At 31.7% G+C, this 20,583-nt stretch overlaps 1 protein-coding gene across 3 annotated transcripts; it reads left to right on the top strand.

Annotated features, from left to right (window-relative positions):
- Positions 1 to 1,851: 1,851 nt before the first annotated feature.
- On the top strand, positions 1,852 to 18,938 carry LOC111708685 (serine proteinase stubble). 3 transcript variants are annotated; one of them, XM_023482130.1, is made up of 15 exons: positions 1,852 to 1,947; positions 8,965 to 9,200; positions 9,546 to 9,620; positions 9,721 to 9,810; positions 9,912 to 10,033; positions 12,666 to 12,849; positions 13,160 to 13,218; positions 13,855 to 13,938; positions 14,242 to 14,358; positions 14,611 to 14,697; positions 16,374 to 16,423; positions 17,073 to 17,139; positions 17,542 to 17,608; positions 17,986 to 18,043; positions 18,860 to 18,938. In XM_023482130.1, the coding sequence occupies exons 2-15, from the start codon at positions 9,083 to 9,085 to the stop codon at positions 18,903 to 18,905; spliced, it is 1,224 nt and encodes a 407-aa protein (XP_023337898.1). In that variant the 5' UTR covers positions 1,852 to 1,947; positions 8,965 to 9,082; the 3' UTR covers positions 18,906 to 18,938. The 3 variants fall into 3 exon arrangements, with proteins under 3 accessions (XP_023337898.1, XP_023337895.1, XP_023337896.1); XM_023482127.1 differs by having other exon boundaries at positions 9,912 to 10,186; XM_023482128.1 differs by lacking the exon at positions 9,721 to 9,810 and having other exon boundaries at positions 9,912 to 10,186.
- Positions 18,939 to 20,583: the final 1,645 nt, after the last annotated feature.

Raw genomic sequence — 20,583 nt, 5'->3', positions numbered from 1 at the left:
ACTTATGGCTCACTACTGAGAAAATCAGTGAAAATATGAATTTTTAATGATGCTGTGATTATTGATTTAGTTAGCTGTGATGGAGTTAAGTGATACATTTTTAAATTTATAAAGTTAAAAAGTTAAAGTTATTTTTTCGAGCAAAGGAATAAATTTTAGACTCTATAAGGTTAGTAACACCCAAAAATGTAGTCTTTTTGGTGTATTTTTATGGTGTTCATTGACTTTTTGAACAAAACAATTCCAGGGGCGGGCAAAAAAAAAATTTTCCGGCGAAATCTTGCCATCCCCCCTGGCTAAAATCCCGTTTACGCGCCTGAAAGATTTTAATATAATTTGAAAGGTCTTTTTTGCTCTAGTGAATGCTTAATCTTACTGCGCTGTAAGGTCGTCTTTCACCAAGATTTTCTCCGCTGGCCAAACATTTCCTAGCTTTGGCAGAATTATAAACAACCTTTTCGTGTAGTGATCACGTTTCAAAAATAGGAAAAGCTTAAAAATTTGTGATTTGCAGTGAACAACAAATCTTTGTAACCAAACTGTCATTTATTTAAGAAGTTAACAACGTCGTTTTAGTTCTACTTTTTAATAGCCCGCATATCCCCTTCTAACCCTTCACTAGTAAGAACATTTCATAATACAAATAATTATTATCGACATTGAATATTTAATTCATAGTAATAAAGTCTTAATTTTGAGTCCTATTCCAGAGTTTTCTGGTTATCATGTTGCACAAAATATTATTATTAATTAATTTTCATATTTAACATAACTTTGTTGTCTCGCTTGAGTTAAAATCTACAACCCTTCTAAATTGTGATAAGGTAAAACTGAAATGCAGAAACCCAAATAACCATTAAAACGATTTAAAGGTTAAAATATTTCTGTGAATCCCTATATGTGTTATATTGTATGTATCGAAAAATAAAACCAAGTATTCTTAATTTGCATAGACTAACTTATCCCTATATCTTCTATTATCTCCGTAGCGAGGTACAGCCCTGAGAATCCCATCAGGGAGATTAGTACTGCATGGTTCAGCCTTATGACCCTTGTCAACCAGGATCTTAATAAGATTGCTCATGAAAATCTTTAAATTGTTTACATGGCTTTGATAAAAACAATTGCCATCCTCAAAGCTTCGACTGGTTTGGTCCCGGGACCAAATTAAGTGAATTTGAGCTAGGTTGCTGAATCCGGTTTAAATATTGAATAACCGATTCATTTTTTGTAATTAACTTGAGTGAATGAGTATCTGTAAAAACTAAGTCTGTAATTGATTTGTAATTAATAAGAAAAATAATCTGTGATGCATTTGATATTAATGATAAATATAATCTTTCTGGGTGAAAATGGGTGGAAAAGTGTAAGGTCACTGACATTAAAACCAAGAGATCTAATCTGCACCATATGCAGAATTTTGTACATCAATATCTACAACTGCAATTTACAATAAAATTACGAAATAATTGTTTGATAAATAAGTGATGCATTATTTATTACTCTTGCACTTTTGTTCTAATTCCAGATTTGGGCAATGGTTAGTGTTGTCGTAGACTTCAGAAATGTGTGCACTAATCTGAAATGTTGCCTATATGGAACCTTGTCTACGCATGCGTTGCTTAAGGACCTTGATGCTCTATCCTTACTTCTATCTGTCTATTTCTCTACCTGATTCAAGCTTGGCGCCAGGCGCCAGTTTATTCTTTACCTTGGCAAAGTGAGGGTCACTAAACCTATTTGTTGCCTTTTTAGATTTTAATCTAAATTCAATACCCAGCTTAATAATCCTCGTCATCTTGCACAAATGGATATTTGTTAATTGAAAGATTATATTTTCTGTGTAAAATGTTGATATTATGTATTATATAATCAGGAAAAATGTGCCGCCAGTAAAAAATGAAAATTCTACAAAAAGATAAAAGACGGATTAAGAAGATATATCAGGTGATTAAATAAACGTTTAAATAGGACAATTTTACTAGTTCCACTTCCCCTATTTTTATTGTTTGTTTTTTGAAATCCGACTGCAAATTGGTATTTAAGATTTAAATAAAGCACAAAATCAGATGAAAATTTGCAGAAACGCGGAAGTGAATAATTCCAGTGCGAAGCAAAATACAATTAATATTTCAATAGATATTTAAAGATAATTATAACTTTAATTGACTGTAGACGTAATTTTTTTCTATGGATAAATGAGATATTCTCTTTTTTTAGCTGTACATTTAGTATTTTCGATTGCGGTTTCGTTACTTTATAGTATCTTGCGGATTTATGCAGCAGAGACATCTAAAGGATATTAGCAGACTTTAACACCATTCTAGATAGAATAACGACATTGATACATAGTTAAAGTGTTTATAAAACCACTTTGAATAGAACTTGACTTGAAAGTACGTCCACAGTCCCTGTAACAAGTTCATACTTACGTACACAAGTGTCCTTTAAACTTAACAATTAGACACATTACAAACATAAAAACATTATTACTTCATATATTGTATTATTCAACTTGCGCAACTCTGGCTAAACATGCAAAACCGCATTTTCATGTCGTTAAAATACCGCAATTTTGAAAATGTTAAATTGGGTTTTATTTAAACAAAAAAAATATAAATTTAAATGCAATAATCATGATGATTACTTGATCTTTTATTAAACTCCTAGCTGACGAACGGCTAATGATTAATTTAAAGTTAATCATTGTTATTTTTATCCATTTTATAAGCAGGAATTCATGTAATTTAACTTGCATTTAAAGGTCTTAATTTATATTAAAACAAATTTATCAAAGACAACAAAGCAATTATATATGTTCAATTTTCTATGTTATACATATTTATATATATATATATAACATGTGATTAACGTAAATGGATTTACATAATTGTATAACAAAGAATTACTATACTGGTATCTATATTTTGCTAAAAGATAAGTTTTATATTTATAAAAATATTTGTACATACAAATATGTATATATATAAATATATAATGGATAATATATATAAATATATCCGACAATCTGTGTTGCTATATGTAGCCTCCTAGGGCAAAACGGAAGTAGATACTGGTATTTTGGTTTGTGCCCGCGATCGAGTGTGTGTGTTTGTGCGTAACTTCTAAACTTGATCAGATCCATTTATATTTCAGTTTTTTGTTTATTAATTCTTCATTATAAGTTTAGCTTCGGGTGTAAAATATCAAGCAATTAAAAGGTTAAATAGAAAAACTATGTTTCAACAAAATAGCTGCACCTGCACTCTATTAGGATTGATTAGATAGTTAGCATCTTTATTTTAATTTAAGAAGTTGGTGATCATTCATTTTCCCTGTAGTTATAACAAGACAGTTGGCTGGTTTCATCTTATTATATATTAACTTAATTTACACATTTACACTGATATAGCAAACTCCTTAGCACGTTTTATCTATTTTTAACAAAATAGTTGGAACTTTTTTTCTGTGATAACACATTAGTTATAATTGTCCTTTCTGTTTAACATGATTGTTGTTAGCACGTTTCTTCTGTTAAACAAAGTAGTTAGCACGTTTCTTCTGTTAAACAAAGTAGTTAGCACGTTTCTTCTGTTATAAGAAGATAATGATTCTTTGCTCATAACAAAATAGTTAGTTTGTTTTTCTGTATAAAACAAGAATGGTAAGCACGTTTCTTATAATATAATTAGTCAGTTTACCTGTTTTCCCTGTTTTAAAAAGTTAGTAACGATATTATTGGCTCTTGTTCTCTGTCCTAACCTATTGCTGTTTTTTAAAAAGTCAGAAACGATATTAATAGCTCATGTTCTCTGTCCTAACCTATTGCTGTTGTTTTAAAAAGTCAGTAACGATATTAATAGCTCATGTTCTCTGTCCTAACCTATTGCTATTGTTTTAAAAAGTCAGTAAACGTGTTTCTAAGATCGGACAAGATGGTCAGCTCATTTTTCTAGTATAACAAAATAGCTAGCACGTTTCCTCTATTTTAACAAGATAATGTTTCTTCTATTATAAAAAGATAGTTGGCACGTTTTGTTTTGTTATAGCAAGATGCTTAAAACGTTTCATCTGTTCTACAAATTATTAGAACGTTTTCTTTTACAAAAAAAAATCAGTATAGCATGTTTTTTTATAATAAGAAAGTTAAGATAATTTGCACGCGTTTCATCTGTTATAACGATATAGCTTAAACAAGATATCAGTTAGCATGTATTCTTAGACATAACACTAGATTCGTAGCACATGTGGGGAGATATTTCCACAATCTCTATTTTTGGAGGTTTTTAAATATTTTTTCTATAAAACTCTTAAATTTCTATTTTTTTGTTAATGTTTCATAAATAAATAATTACTTACCAATTCCTAAATATTTTAATTATTGGCAAATCATTTATAAAACATGATGATATCCTCCACAAAACCTTGATCGATGTTTGTTACAAAATATTGTTTATTTTAATCTTGGTTTTGCACATATGCATTTTATTCATGTTCACACACTTGTCTGTTTATATATTAAAGTACATATTGCTGTATTACTCAACCAAAAATCACCATATGCCACTATTTGACAGTAAATTACGAATCTTAAATAGTAATAAAATCTACTCTTAAAGGGAGCCTTCACAATATTAAAGGTGATATCTTTTGAACCAAAAGCTGAGAATTGTGAATCAATAGAATACGACATACTTCTTAACTTGATAAATGCCTTCCTCTAAAGACCCAAAAAAACACGCGAAACCCTGGTTTTCCTGGGCGGCTTGCAGCCTTGCAGTTAATTGTGTGGAAACTTTTCACGATTTGATCAAGGTTCACCTTTTAGTTTTTCGCGAACAACCTCTGTAATAAAAATTTATACGCAAAAACTAAATTTAAATGAACAATCGAGTAAACAAAAGTTTGATTCGCTTGAGTTGCATCATTTAAACACATTACGTAAATTTATGATACCGTTACATAATATACTTGGCTTCCGCAATGTAAGTATATACGAAGCCAAATTCTATTGATGATATACTTGATCATTCAATTAATAATATTAATATTAAATTTGCAAAGGGACCGAGTTTTTTGCCACAAACTCAAATTATCTAATCCTATATATTTGCAACCTGATAATGTAAACATTTGATATTTCATACTTTAAAATCTAGCATAATTCATAGTATAAAATATCAAAGGTCAAATTTAGTTAAAATATAACACAATTTTAATGTTAAAATTATTTAAAATTTAATAAATAAATTTAATAAAATTTTAAAGCGTATACGTGTATGTTAATATGTAATAACAATTTTAGATTATTCTATCTTCCTATAAACGAATCTTGATTAAAAAATAAAAGCAGTGTATCACGTGAAGGAAGTATCAAAATTTTTTATTAAAGGTCATGTTTTAAATGCTTTTTAATTCTATTTTTGACGCTGCTTAAAAATGGAAATATGCAGGCTGCTTCAAGTTAATTATGGGTTTCTGTTCCTCAATTTAAAATTTTTTATAAGAATCCGTTCATTGATCTACAATTCTACATTGTTACATGTACACATTACTTGTAGCAAATAATACCGAGAGCCAATATTGTAAACGATGTTTTTATTCTTAAATCACAAATAACACAGATTGGACAAAAGATACCATTTTTAGTAGTTTTCCTAACTTTCAGTGCAATTGTAGTCTTTAATCCAAAATAAGATTATTTGGGGTTTTAATAAAACATATATAAAAACCTTTTACATTAAATTCTTACATCCCGGAAGAGAATACTATTGGAGTTATGGGGGGGGGGGCGTGCAAGGGGGAGAAAGGATATTGCAGAAAACATTTCAAGCATGTCAAAATACCAATTGAGAAAGGACGGATTAGAAAGATTCATTGTCACTGGATTATGATTATCTTTGGACATATATAAGATATATGAAAGCATGAATTTGTACTACTACTAAAGTGTTGTATCTGGCCTAGAAGGTTGTTGCAAAAGGAAAATACTAAAACAATTGGACGTGAGTTTTCTCAAAAAGATTTCGATGAAAAAAGTCAGGATAATTACTTTCTCAATAATTTTACTCATATTTTCAAGCCCGGCCCACAAACCAAATTTCTATGGCATTCCAAAAGTTTCTTCAGGCGCACTGTGCCTTGTGTTCTTTCGCGAATTTGAAATGACGACATTTTTCGTTCAAAGTATTTTTTCCAGAAGGAAGTATTAATTCAAATGAAAGGTCTTGATCTTGATATTCACTGTGAAAACTTTGAAACTTGAGGGATAAGTGATTGGTTCCTAAATTTTGGTTATCCCTTCCGGTTACGGTGACCAGGGGATTTCCATGTGGAATTTATTGCGTCCGGAAAAATGTACAATATAGAGATATAACTGCTTGAACCCGGGATTCATAGTACACATCTTTTATCCACAATATTTTTAAAAATATTTTGAGTTTGAAGTTTAATTTTGACAACTGTAGGAGACTTCTTGGAATTTCTTAAAAAGGGGGGTTTAATCGTGAATATATTAAATATATTACCGGTAAATTTTAATTCGGATTTATCTTTTCATTTTTGCTAAACTCTCCCATAAAATCAATAAACCAATTTCATTTGTCCTAGGATTTAATTTTTGAGTTTACTGGTAAAGACTTAAAAAAATGAAAAAAGTGATAAAAAGCTAACTTTTACAAAAAGTCCAAAAGGAAAAAGGGATCAGAAAAAAACATCAATTATTGATCTTTCACCATTTTTTTTCTTGATTGTTTCACGAGTCACGACGACATTAAAACAATTATGAAGTGCATTTGATGTTGTTTTAAAACGTCTATAGTAAGTTATTTAATCACTTTAAAGTGAAATGGGTCTGTTTACACTGCACATTTGTGGTGTCAAATGTTCATTGGACTATTTAAAGTCATAACTTTAGTTAAAAGTCGACTTCCTATTTCAAAGTTTTCTTGTTACTACGAAATGAATATGATTTATCTGTGTAAATTCATGTTAATACACCTTTAATCTAAACATAATGAAAAGGCTCACTTTATGCAGAAATACTAGTGCAGCTGTGCGATATCCTAAATCGTTTAGCTTTCCTTCGAAATACTAAGTTAGGAAAGCAAACTTAATTGGTTGCAAATAGGTATTTTAACAAAATTCAATATAATAGCTTTTCGGAAAAAGGAGATGAATGTTGAAACATGAAGAGACTTCAATATATATTGAAACCAATTTTGTACTGCTGATTCATTAATTACTTCTACGACCAATTTCCGATTAAGTTAATTCTCCAAATTAACGCAATTAGATCAGATTTTGTAACTATTCTCAGATCGTGTATTGGTTATTGTCAGGTTAGAAACAAAGGTTCGAAATACGAGAATTTGTTTTATTTACATTTTATTTGCATTAAGCATTGTGATGCCGACTGGAACAGAATTATGAAATCCAAGCAGTATTATAGAACTACGGAGAGTAAGTTGCTTACATTATACTCTGGAATACATGCAGTATTAGAACAACGGAGAGGGAGTTGTTTACATTATACTCTGGAATCCAAGCAGTATTAGAACTACGGAGAGGGAGTTGTTAACATTATACTCTGGAACCCAAGCAGTATTATAGAACTACGGAGTGTGAGTTGTTTACATTATACTCTGGAACCCAAGCAGTATTATAGAACTACGGAGAGGGAGTTGTTTACATTATACTCTGGAAACCAAGCAGTATTATAGAACTACGGAGTGTGAGTTGTTTACATTATACTCTGGAATACTGAAATCCTACAAATTACAAATTGGGTCACTTCTAGACGTACGGGTACGGGTAAATGTTTATGCAGTACGATTACTCTAGAGCGGTAAATCCGGGTTTGGTTCTGATCAAGTAACTTATGTGTACATCATAGGCCCTCCTGTCTATGAATTCTAAACCTTATTTTCAATAATGCTGAATTCAATATAATTAGTGATAAACACAACACAGACAGTATATGTATGTATATTGTATATGTATAATGTAAATGTACAAGTATTTGTATATATGCATATGTAATGAACATACCGACGTTATATTATTAAAAAGTAATATAACATATTATTTCGTATGGGTTCTTTTGGTTTATTGGCTGTTTTATTAGCATTAAATAAAAGAATAAGTCTATATAGCGCCCAAGACAATTATGTAAAGACGACTTTACAAAAAAATCTTTTACATTCCGAATTTAGGTTTTAGGGAATGCAGGGATGGGGGAGGGGGAGGGGCCATTATCTATATTCATCCCACTCTTTATTTTGATAATATGTGGTTATAATTATTTACATCTACTTTACAGGGAAGTTAAGGGAATTTTACTTTACCGAGGGTTCCCAAGTCCAATCGGTCAAGGGAACTCGTGGTAAAATAAAAATTCTAATTTCCTGAAAAAGTAGTTTTACACAATTTTATCGTCTTTTGAGATAAAAATGCGCGAACTTTTTACTTTTTACATAACTGTACCAAGGGACGTTAAGTAACTTAACCTTCCTCTATTGAGGGAATCATATGTCGGTAATGTTCGTCAAAAGGTGGTAAAATTACTTACCGGGCAGAAATTAATGCGTTGTGGATATTTTTTTTAAATGTAGTTTGAAAATATTTTTTGGAAGTCTTCCATGCATACCTTATTTTGAAGAAGTTGGCATCCCTTAGTGTATTTTTAAAAAGAAATTACCCTGTTAGTAACACTACGCTGCCCATGTTTCCTTTAGTATTTACATTTTTAATATATATATATTAAATATACCCATTATTTATATCAAAATTAAATTCAAACTTTTATTGTAGAAAACAAAGCATTTCGTATTTGGCATTTTTTGTTACAAAATTAAGTTAATTAACCGATTTAAATAAAATAATTGTTTATTATTGTGATTAGCTAAATTTTTTTACATATCATACAATAATTTTCCAGGAATTTCACGTTTTTTTCTATTTTAGATCTGACATGAAGACCTTCTCCAGAAGTACAAACCGAAGATCTGAGCTAACCTGCTCCAGAACACAAAAGACTTTTCCCCAATTTTAAATCTGGCTAAACACACAGAAATCAGTAAAAATGTTAAAGAATATTCCTCCTGTTGTTGTCCAAGGATTAATATCCCTTCTCTGTGTATCCTCTTCAGATCCTAATCCTTCCATCTTCCTTTTAACAGATCCTTCTAGTTCAAACCAAAGTGAGAAGAATATCCATAGACACAATCTTTATATACAACAATATATTATCTTATACATGAATTGAAATTTTTTTATTATTAAGGGAACTGTTACCGTAATTTTAAGTGAATTCCCTAAAAAAAATACTATAATATTCGATTGCAGTTTTTTAGGAAAGTGCACTTTATGCAGTACAGAAAATTTGTAAAAAATGAAAATTTTGAATTGTTGCTTCTCTTTCTTTTGAAATGTTTTTTTTGCTTAAAATTGCGTTGGCACTCCCCCTTAAAATAAATTAACGATATTGTAAAAGCTTTTTTTTGTTCTGATTCATAAAAATTACACCATCTGAATTTTGTGCATAGAACTTACCTACTCTGTCCCTGGTGTTTCCAGTAACCGGAGAAGAAGAGATGGTTTCGGTTTCCTCCAACATTCAGGAATAATTTAGAAATTTATCACATATAAACCTCTTTTAATTGTTCAAAATGTATATCTTCACTAAATTATGTAAATGATAAGTTATTGCCTGGTCTATAGTATCTGAAGATATCGATGATTTTGATGACTTTTTCCGCAGCAAGGAAAACACTTTTGGAGATGAATATATACCGCTAGCGTCGGCTTTAGGAAAGACATTTATAAAAACCAAATATTAAAAAAATATCAAAAATGTTAATCTTTTTTCAGTTTTAGTCCTCGAGCATCTATGTTTATAAATTTTTCTGTAGTGAGTGAAGATGACTTCCGACACGGTCCTAGTCCGAGCACCTGGAGCAATAATGAACGCTTCTTCTTTACACGTCCTCAACAAAAGAGAGGACGACCTTCAAGACCTAGAGAGAAATTCTTTGTAGGTGACCCGAGCCAGTGCACAACAGGCTCATGTGAATTTTTTCTATTTTGTTGGTTGTCTGGAGGGGTCGTAGAAGGTGGTTGTGGTGGCTTCTTAATGTCTTGCTGCAACAGACCGAACCAGTTTGGACATAAGGTCATAGTTGAACAGGTAGGTCCAAAGTTTGAAGCTCAATCTACCGACACATTTTTAAAATGCAAAAGAAAATTCCTGATTTTTTTTTTGTTAGGAATATCTTTTTATTAAACATCAATTAGTATTTACTAAAGAAATTTATGAAAGCGTTTCAGCAATGAAATATTTCTTTTGAAAATATACGTTCTGAAATATGAATTAAAAACAATATAGTAAAAATAACCATAATCTCGGGATTGGCTTCTTAATCTATGATTTGCATGATTTTTGCTTTAGGCTGTTTCAGCAACAAGCTGTAGCAGCACCCGTGTTGTGTTTTGTTTTTAGAGAGCTGGCTTTGGACCAATCTGTATCCGTCACAGTAAATCTATTCTAGTTCTGTCTTTACGACATAATCAAAATAAGACACACGGTAGCACACAATCCGCCACTTTTTTATCTTTTGATTCCACGTAAATCAAGGTAGGTTTTTAAACTTTTTGCCTCTTTGAATATCATGGATTTAAACATAATGTTTTTTCAATCAGTACATTAATATGATTATCTTTTGTTCAAGCACATGTCACACAGACAGTTAGAGATGGTCATAGTTTTGAGATTTGTTTTAAAACATTCAAGGTTTTTTGCCCTTATAAATTTTAAGTGCTCCAAAAGAATGTGAATTATATATTACAGAACTGCATTCTCTAATCAAAGATATTAACCAACGATCTTTCAACACGATTTTACAAATTGTTATAAAAGCTTCTTCGGACAAAGTAAAGATTTTGCATGACGTAATAAAAGCAAAAGCAAAAAAAAATATACATTATACTTCCCAAATTTTTGTGAAACCTCTTTAAAGTCTATAACGAACATCAAAATTATGACTATCAGCAGTCACACCACACTCCTGCAAAACATTTGAATATCTCTACCAAATAAAATGTTTTTAATTTGCAATCAAGCATCTAAATTTACGATACACTTTTTTCCAGTTAAGGCTAATTGACACAAATTTCAACCCCAGCCAACCAAAGAAAACATTAACTTAGTCACATCGACCATACTATAGATATCTACATTATACAGTGTAAACTTTAAAAACAATATTATTGATAGACTATTCAAAGAAAGATATGGCCTGTCTGACGACTTAAGTTAAACCGCCACTGCACGGGGAGGGTAACCAGCTGAGTACAAAATTGTTGAGCTCAGTAATTAGATTATGCACATTCCACAGCAGTAGCACTAACTAGTTCTAAAATATTTTTTGTTACAAAGCAAGGTACTATTGCAAGGAAAGTTAATTGCGGTTGTGTATACTCTGCGTACATATTGAAACCGGGTGGAATTTGATGCATTAGTGTTCGTCTAGTATTCGAGGAGGATTAAATCATTTTATTTAGATAATTTTGATAATTCACATAATAGTTTCCTATGACCAGAATATTCCTAGATTATTTTTGTGAAAATGAATTACATGTCAGGAATCCGTCTTGTGTTTACTTTTCCGCCAAAAAGACAGTACACTGCAATACAAAAAATGCGTACATCTATGAAATAACTTTCCTTGCTTTAGTACCTTGCAAAGAATCAACTAAGCACGTTTTGAAAAAGATTAAACTTATTTAGAAACTCCTCAATTTTGATATACTGATTCATTTGAATTCAAAAATTTGTGACATGTCTAGTTGTCTTTACTGAACAAACAATCTAACTTTTCGGTGCACAAACTAAATTATTTTAACTTGTCCTAGTTCTTTGATTGTTGGTTATAAGCAGGAAGTTTGTGTCATATTAATAATGTCACATGGTTACCAGTTTACATCATGTTTAGTGCACGAACTAGCTACTTCTCATAAATAAAACAATTTTGTTCCATAAAATTTTTATTTTCTAATAAAATAAATGCACAAAATTAGATTGAAGATATAAAGATAATCTTAAAATCATGCAAATTTATAGAACTGGTCCCGGTCACGCATGATTTTGTAAAATTTTTAAAAATACCTTAAAAAATTTTGAATTTTCTGCATGCGAATGTTTTTATGATAGTTTTTATAAAACTAACCTTTTTTAACTAATGGGTTTCTAAAATGTTTCTAGAATGTAGATAGTAACCGTTGCTTTAGGGGCGTGAGGATTTTTTTCTTATATTCTTGACAAAGTAATAATAAATTTAAATGTTCTGAATTATTTTTTTTCTCCAATTTGCCATGGCCTTGTACACCACATAAAATATCTAAGTTAGTTGGCTCCTCTTATCGCTCAGGTCGCTCAGGTTGTACTTTTAAATGTTTTTCATCAATTGGCATTTGATGAATTTCAGTCCGAATTCTGGACGTAAGCGATAATTGTGAGTCCGGAAGAAGGAAGTAGAGATGACAAAGCTAAATTCAAGTTTCCAGCTAAAATCTGTCACAATGAATAAACAGAATTTAAACCGGTTCAAATTAAACAAAATTCACGTGAGAAATATTATTTAAAAGTGTTTAATTATTCACGTGTTTAGGACAACTTTGCCCACCCAGAGGTCAATTGGGGAGAAGTTCGGAATGATCCTCGATGCGGAATATCTGCCGTCCGACATTCGGTTGCACAGCGGCGAATTGTGGGCGGAGATGAGGCAGGATTTGGTACTTTTCCTTGGCAGGCGTACATTAGGATAGGAACATCTAGATGTGGAGGATCTTTGGGTATATATCTATATATTTTATAATGTGAGGAGTAGAATTAACAGAAGAATTAATGTTACTGTTTTATCTCTAATCTTCTTTAAAAACAAATACAGTAAAAAATTAAACTGATGAATTTTGGTTAAAAAATATCTGTTAAATATTCATCCTTACTAATTCATTATATCGTTTGAGATTTGAAGCTTTCACATAATTTTGTCGTTATTTATCTAAGAGATACATTCTCTGGCTAGTTTAACTCATTTAAACTTTTTAAAATTGGTTAACAGGGGAAGTTAACGTTTGTTATATAATTATCCCGTGTGTTTAGTTAATGAATGGTATGTGGTAACTGCAGGACATTGTGTAGCTAGAGCTCGACCTTCACAGGTTTTAATCTTACATTTTACATTTTACATTTTACATTTTACATTTTACATTTTACATTTTACATTTTAAATTTTACATTTTATATTTACATTTCATCTAAATTATTTTATTAGCTGTTCATTCTTAAGTCCGAGTTTTACTATTTGCAACATTATTTAATTATTGAAATATTTCTTAAATATTTTAATTAAAGTTTTAAAACACTTTTAAAAATAAATCATTGTTATTGTTATATCCATTTGTGGGTTCGAGTAACATTGGGAGAATATGTTTAATATTCGTATGTTCGAGTATAACATTATGAAATATGTTTAATACTTCTAGGTTCGAGTAACAGTGGTAAAATATGTTTAATATATGTAGGTTCGAGTAAAATTGGGACAATATGTTTAATATTTGTAGGTTCGAGTAACATTAGGAGAATATGTTTAATATTCGTATGTTCGAGTAACATTAGGAGAATATGTTTAATATTTGTAGGTTTGAGTAACATTCGGAGAAAATGTTTCATATTTGTAGGTTCGAGTAACATTGGGAGAATATGTTTAATATTTGTAGGTTCGAGTAACATTAGGAGAATATGTTTAATATTTGTAGGTTCGAGTAACATTAGGAGAATATGTTTAATATTTGTAGGTTCGAGTAACATTAGGAGAATATGTTCTTAAATCAGACGCGGAACCTCTTCCAGGCCGCACATACGGAGCTTCTGCTATTAAAGTAAATTAGATAATACAAAAAGTTAAAAAAATTATTAACAAAAGTTTATTGAAATCTTCCAAATGTATATTTAAACTTAAACGTGTCAATTTCAAGAGAACGCTTAAATTAAAAATAACTATAAATGGTTGCAGACAAACACAGTATTTGGTAATTGACAAGCTCGGGACATTATTCTCGTTAAAAGTCTGTATCCTTTTCGAATCTCGATAAAGAAAAAAATAACAGAATTAAAGCAGTGCGAACCAAAACAACAGAGTTATAAATATATCTCACAGACATAAAAAACATTTTTACTTTCAGGTACACCCCTACTTCAAGTTTACCCCCCAGGCAGATAGGTTTGATGTAGCAGTAATTCGGTTGAATAGAAGGGTTGATTATGCACCTCATATATCACCTATTTGTCTTCCTCCAAAGGTATCAAATTATGTATTCTTTCAGTTTGCATTAAATGTTTACACAACTCCTCCAAATGATATAACATTTTTTGCCGAAGTCGAGGTTAAAATATCTTCCTGGATATTGGATATTTTTATTATTGTAATTGGTTATCTAGACGCAAATCTAAAATTACAAACTAATATGTGTCTTTTTAATCCAGAAAATGTTTAACTTGTAAAAAAATTAATGAATATTTTGAAACCATGTTATTGTCTATTTATATTTTAGAATATGCCGTTACTAGGACACTATGGTTGGGCGTCTGGATGGGGAGCTCTTGAACCAGGATCAAGATTAAGACCAAAAACATTGCAGGTTCCATTTTATAAAAATAGGTTTGAGAAAGCTTTACGCCCTCTTTCCTATTAACAATTTTAGCGATGAGCTCTGAAAGCCACCATCTTTAATCGTTTTCAAATGTTCGCGGACTTTCGTGGTTGGGAGCAGTGTATTGTAGAGGTTGGAAACAGTGTAGAGGTTGGAAACAGTGTAGAGGTTGGACGGTGTAGAGGTTGGAAACATAGTAGAGGTTGGAAACATAGTAGAGGTTGAAACAGTGTAGAGGTTGGAAACAGTGTAGAGGTTGGGAACAATGTAGAGGTTGGAAACAGCGTAGAGGTTGGAAACAGTGTAGAGGTTGGAAACGGTGTAGAGGTTGGAAACAGTGTAGATGTTGAAAACAGTTTAGAGATTGGAAACAATGTAGAGGTTGGAAACAGCGTAGAGGTTGGAAACAGTGTAGAGGTTGGAAACGGTGTAGAGGTTGGAAACAGTGTAGATGTTGGAAATAGTGTAGAGGTTGGAAACAGCGTGGAGGTTGGAAACAGTGTAGAGGTTGGAAACAGCGTAGAGGTTGGAAACAGTGTTGAGGTTGGAAACAGCGTAGAGTTTGGAAACAGTGTAGAGGTTGGAAACGGTGTAGAGGTTGGAAACATAGTAGAGGTTGGAAACATAGTAGAGGTTGTTAACAGTGTAGAGGTTGGAAACAGCGTAGAGGTTGGAAACAGCATAGAGGTTGGAAACAGTGTACAGGTTGGAAACAGTGTAGAGGTTGGAAATAGTGTAGAGGTTGGGAACTGTGTAGAGGTTGGAAACAGTGTAGATGTTGGAGATAGCGTAGAGGTTGGGAACAATGTCTAGGTTGGAAACAGCGTGGAGGTTGGAAACAGTGTAGAGGTTGGAAACAGCGTAGAGGTTGGAAACAGTGTAGAGGTTGGAAACAGCGTAGAGTTTGGAAACAGTGTAAAGGTTGGAAACGGTGTAGAGGTTGGAAACGGTGTAGAGGTTGGAAACATAGTAGAGGTTGGAAACATAGTAGAGGTTGTTAACAGTGTAGAGGTTGGAAACAGCGTACAGCGTAGAGGTTGGAAACAGCATAGAGGTTGGAAACAGTGTACAGGTTGGAAACAGTGTAGAGGTTGGAAATAGTGTAGAGGTTGGAAATAGTGTAGAGGTTGGGAACTGTGTAGAGGTTGGAAACAGTGAAGATGTTGGAAAAAGCGTAGAGGTTGGGAACAATGTAGAGGTTGGGAACAGCATAGAGGTTGGGAACAGTGTAGTGGTTAGGAACAGTATATATTTTGGGAACAGGAAAGAGGTTGGGAACAATATAGTGGTTGGGAATAGTGTATATATTGTGAACAGTGTAGAGGGTGGAAACAATCATAGAAGTTGGGAATGTTGTAGAGATTGGGAATGTTGTAGAGGTTGGGAATGTTGTAGAGGTTGGGAAAATTCTCGAGGAATGAAAAATGACAGAGGGTTGGAAAACAGTGAAAAAGTTAGAATCATTAAAAAAGGTTAGGAACTAATAGAATTTTGGTACAGTGTAGATCTTGGTAAAATTACAAAGATTGGGAATATTATTAATGTTGGGAACATTGTAGGTTTAGACCCTTATATAGTCATCTAATATAAACTGTCAGAAACATAAATTGTTTCAATCTAAAGATATTAAATGTATGGACGTTGAATAAAAGTACTTTTTCCAGGTTGTTGATGTGCCGATGATCGATAATCGGGAGTGCGAACAGTGGCATCGGTAAAATATTAGTTTTTTCGCAGCAGGTTACAAGAAAAAAGTTTATAAAAAAAAAATATTAGAAAAACTAGAAAAGCTCGAAAATAGAAAATTCTGAACGACGTAGTTCTTAAAGTTTCCTACAGCGTTATCTACTTCGCTGCACTACAATAAAAGAGAAGTGAGAAAGCGGCCGGTGTCCTGCATAAGTTCAACTCTGTGCGACAGTTCACAACCCTCTTATGTGTTTTAAAACTATTAGTTTTAATAAATGAATGCGCATTTAATTCTAAAATGTATTATTGAAGGGGAAAAGCGCAAATAAAATGTTTTTTCCTTTCAAAATATCAAACAATCAATATTTCTTCGAGACATAGATAATTTCTAATGATGTTTGCCCAATCAAAATACATAAATAAATATTGGCCAGGGTCAAAACATGGCTTTTGGTGTCTAAAATTGTGCTAAAATGGTGTAAACACTGGGGGATGGTGAACCCTTGCGTGCAGGGTATAGTGTCTCTGGGCTTTGTTTCATTCCAACTTTGTTCTCCGACAGCAGTACAAAAATATAGTTTAAGCATAGGTGGATTTGTGAACCGTTATGGAAACCTTAAGAAGTACGTCGTAAATATCTCTAAAAATAATTTCTGACCTCAACTTATTGTTAGAGAGAAGGGCATTAATGTTATCATCTACGACGAGATGGTGTGTGCTGGATATTACCAGGGAGGAAAGGTGAGACTTTGCTTAAAACAATTGAAAATTGGATTAAAACAATTTTGCGGATTTTCTCCAATTTATCGATTCTTTTAGAAACATTTCATAGCTCTATTTCTTAAGTATAATAATAATCAATGGTCTTGCCAGAGCAGTTTTCCAATTCTGATAATCCGATTTTTTTCAAAGGTCTCATGATTAGAGAGAAATAATATGTTTTCAGTTTTCCTATTCCAAACATTGGATTTTAATGAAAATTAAAGTATTTCCCCCCCCCTCAAAAAAATATATATATTAAATATACCATAAAAGCTAATTCACCTGAAAAAAGTATAGTTTTGCACACCTGTTTTAATTCATCCCGTATACACAAGTACATAATTAACCCTTAATCCACGGATTCTTAATTTTTCCTATCAGGATTCCTGCCAAGGAGACAGTGGTGGCCCTCTTATGATGGAGCATGAAGGAAGATGGACACTTATCGGTAAAAATTTGTTGACAACTAAAATTTTAAAAATTTAATAATTAGAGGAAAGCTTTTGTTTTTATCTAGCCCAGATATAGGCCACTCCGAGTCCATTGTCCATTGTTTTTTTGACAAGTTGTTATTAAGATTAGTAAAAAGGCTAGGACTAAATTTTTTTAAAATAAAATTAAAATTTTAGAAATGTTGGAAATTAGCAGAAATTTGTTTTCTTTTTGTGGCTGGATTGTAAATTCATTATTGAGATTCAAGGCCCTGGTTTCGTTATAGTAGAACCAAATGTACCAACAAACATTTCAACCATGATAAACATAATACTCCGTGCAGGGACTAATATTTACAAAATCAGGAAAATATTTGTATATTTGTTTGTATAGGTCTGGTTTCAGCTGGATATTCCTGTGCTAAGAGAGGGCAGCCTGGTATTTACCACAGGTTAGCTTTTGTTATTTCAAACCCAAGTGTTGAAACCCGGAATCCTTTTGAAAACGTCTTTTAAAAGGAATTTAACAAACTGCTTTTTTCAAATGGACTTTTATTTTAACTTAAAGTGATTCTCCATTTAAAGAAAGCAATATCCGATTCACAACCGTACCTTTTAACCCATTTTGATCAATAATGTGGAAGATGTCGTCGTTACATTGTTAATGTTTGTGTTGTTAATATCGTGATCCAGAATGCTTCATATTATGCAAACCTACTGATTTATTTATTTTCTTTTCGATATCCCATGGTGATCATACCCTGGTGGGATAACTATAATTCAGGGATCATGCATTTATCCTTGAATCTAAAAGTGATCGCATTGGATATCGAGATCAAGTGTTTCAAGATGAACGATACTTCACACAAAAGTTCCGAACTCTGATGTCGTAGATCTTTGCTATTTTAAACTATGAATTTTGCTAGATAAAATAGCCAATGCTTGAAATATCAAATATTTTCTTAAGCTGCTAAGATATGGGAATTTTTAAACTAGAATCTAAAACGTTCAGTCAGTTCCATTAATTGTGTTGCAAACCCGGAACAAGAGATAACATTAAAGTAAATTTGTAAATAAGAATTATAATAAACTGAAACTCCATTGATTAGATAGAACTTGAATGTGTCAATGCCATACATGAAACATATTAATTCTGTTTGGATTCTAGCTTAAGTCATTATAAATTATAATAAATAATTACGACGCAGAAAAAATTATTTCTTTTAATTTCTTAAATAAAATGTTTTCTAATTAACAATATTTTTCAGGGTGGCCCAAACCTCAGACTGGATCTCACACTCAATTAACTCATAAACTGAAACACCAAATTCTTCCCCCCCCCCTCTTCAATAAAAATATCTGACTTGTTTTTGCAGGGATTTAATATTTTCCAGATGGAAATATCTTGTTGGTCAAACGATATCATTGATTCTATATTACTTCTTAGTCCTTATATTCTTAAAAGAGAAAAAAGAAAAAAATATATTTTGGGCGGAAATCGATTATTTTGAATGTCAAGTCTGGGTAATTTTCCCTCAATTGCACCTTTTTATTCTAATTTTGTTAATTTCCCCTTTGTGGCGTTTTGTTGTGTTTTTTTATTTATATTTTGTCAGTACTAGTTAACCGCAAAACAAACAGAATATTTTTGTTTCTTCAGAGTTAAAAGTAAGATATTTAGTTGTGATTTTAACAATTAAATGGATTAATTCAAATCCTTACAATCCATTATTCTTAAAGTCAAATCAGTAAAAAAAGAAACAAGAAAGTATTTAAAGAAGTATTCTTGTTTTATTTTATTTTATGTGCAATAAATATTGTAATCAAAGGGGCATTTTACGATACAAGTCAAGTTTATTAGACTTTTTAACAATGCACTTGTGATTTTATCTAGATAATAATTGTCTTTGTATATTTTTAGTCATAGAAATGTCATTATTTTATGTCTTAATTGTTTATGTTTATTTATGAATAAAAAGTTCTTGTAATCTACTACTGTCGTCTTTTATATTTCTAGAAGCATGCTTAAAAAAATCGATTAACAGACTTTAAAAAATTCAAATCGAGTGCACATGGTTTGGTTGCAAGAAGAGTTGATTATGTTTTCCAGAGGGGAGAAAATAATCAAATTATTGCCAAAAAGTTTTACCCCCCCCCCTGGAATTTTTTACAGGGAATTTTATCAATGTTATGTCAAACCATGAGCAGCTGAGAGGTGGAAGGTGGAAAATTTGGATTTTTATAAAAAATATTCATTTTAAATAAGGAAGTGGCGCCCCAGGCAAAATGTTTTTGAATCTATTCATAAAAATATAAAAATAAAGGGCTAGTAGGTGCGTGCTTACTCCTCTTGCGCTCCTAATTTTTCCGGGATGGCGTCCCACCAATTTTCCAGGAGAGGGGTGACGTACCCCCTATCTCCCCCAGCCGCCTCTGATTATGCACTTCAAATGTCACCTATTTGTCTTCCTCCAAAATTGAAATTAGATCATCGCGTCGGTTAATGATGTATATTTGATGCAAAAAACACACAGATATATGGAGTACCTATATAAGCCTAAAAATGTATTCTCCCTAAACCCTAACTTGTCATTTTTGGGGAATTTTCACGGTATTAGTAAATTAATTTAAACTTGGATATTCAAACCGTCCAAGGATATCCATGCATCTTATTATGCTTTTTTAAAATTACGTATGCTCCTTTACTAGCGATTTGTTTTACTTTTCTCATCGAGTTAAAATTTAGATTCATATCAAAAATATCCATAATATAAATTCCTGGTAGAGTTAAATTCACCTTTTAGGATAATTTTCCCATAAACATTTTTATCCTTACAGGGTTAAATTAAATGGCTTAAAATGGCTGCTAAGTATACTATCTACGAGAAATTTGACGAAAAATATAATAAACTTGTATATTTTCCCCCCTCAAATTTGAATTCAGCTTATTAGCGCGCTTAAACCATCTGAGTAAAGTTGTATGAAATTGTCA

The sequence above is a fragment of the Eurytemora carolleeae genome, unplaced genomic scaffold (assembly GCF_000591075.1).
Source record: "Eurytemora carolleeae unplaced genomic scaffold, Eaff_2.0 scaffold893, whole genome shotgun sequence".
Taxonomy (NCBI): domain Eukaryota; kingdom Metazoa; phylum Arthropoda; class Copepoda; order Calanoida; family Temoridae; genus Eurytemora; species Eurytemora carolleeae.
This window is presented reverse-complemented; position numbering and strand designations above follow the sequence as displayed.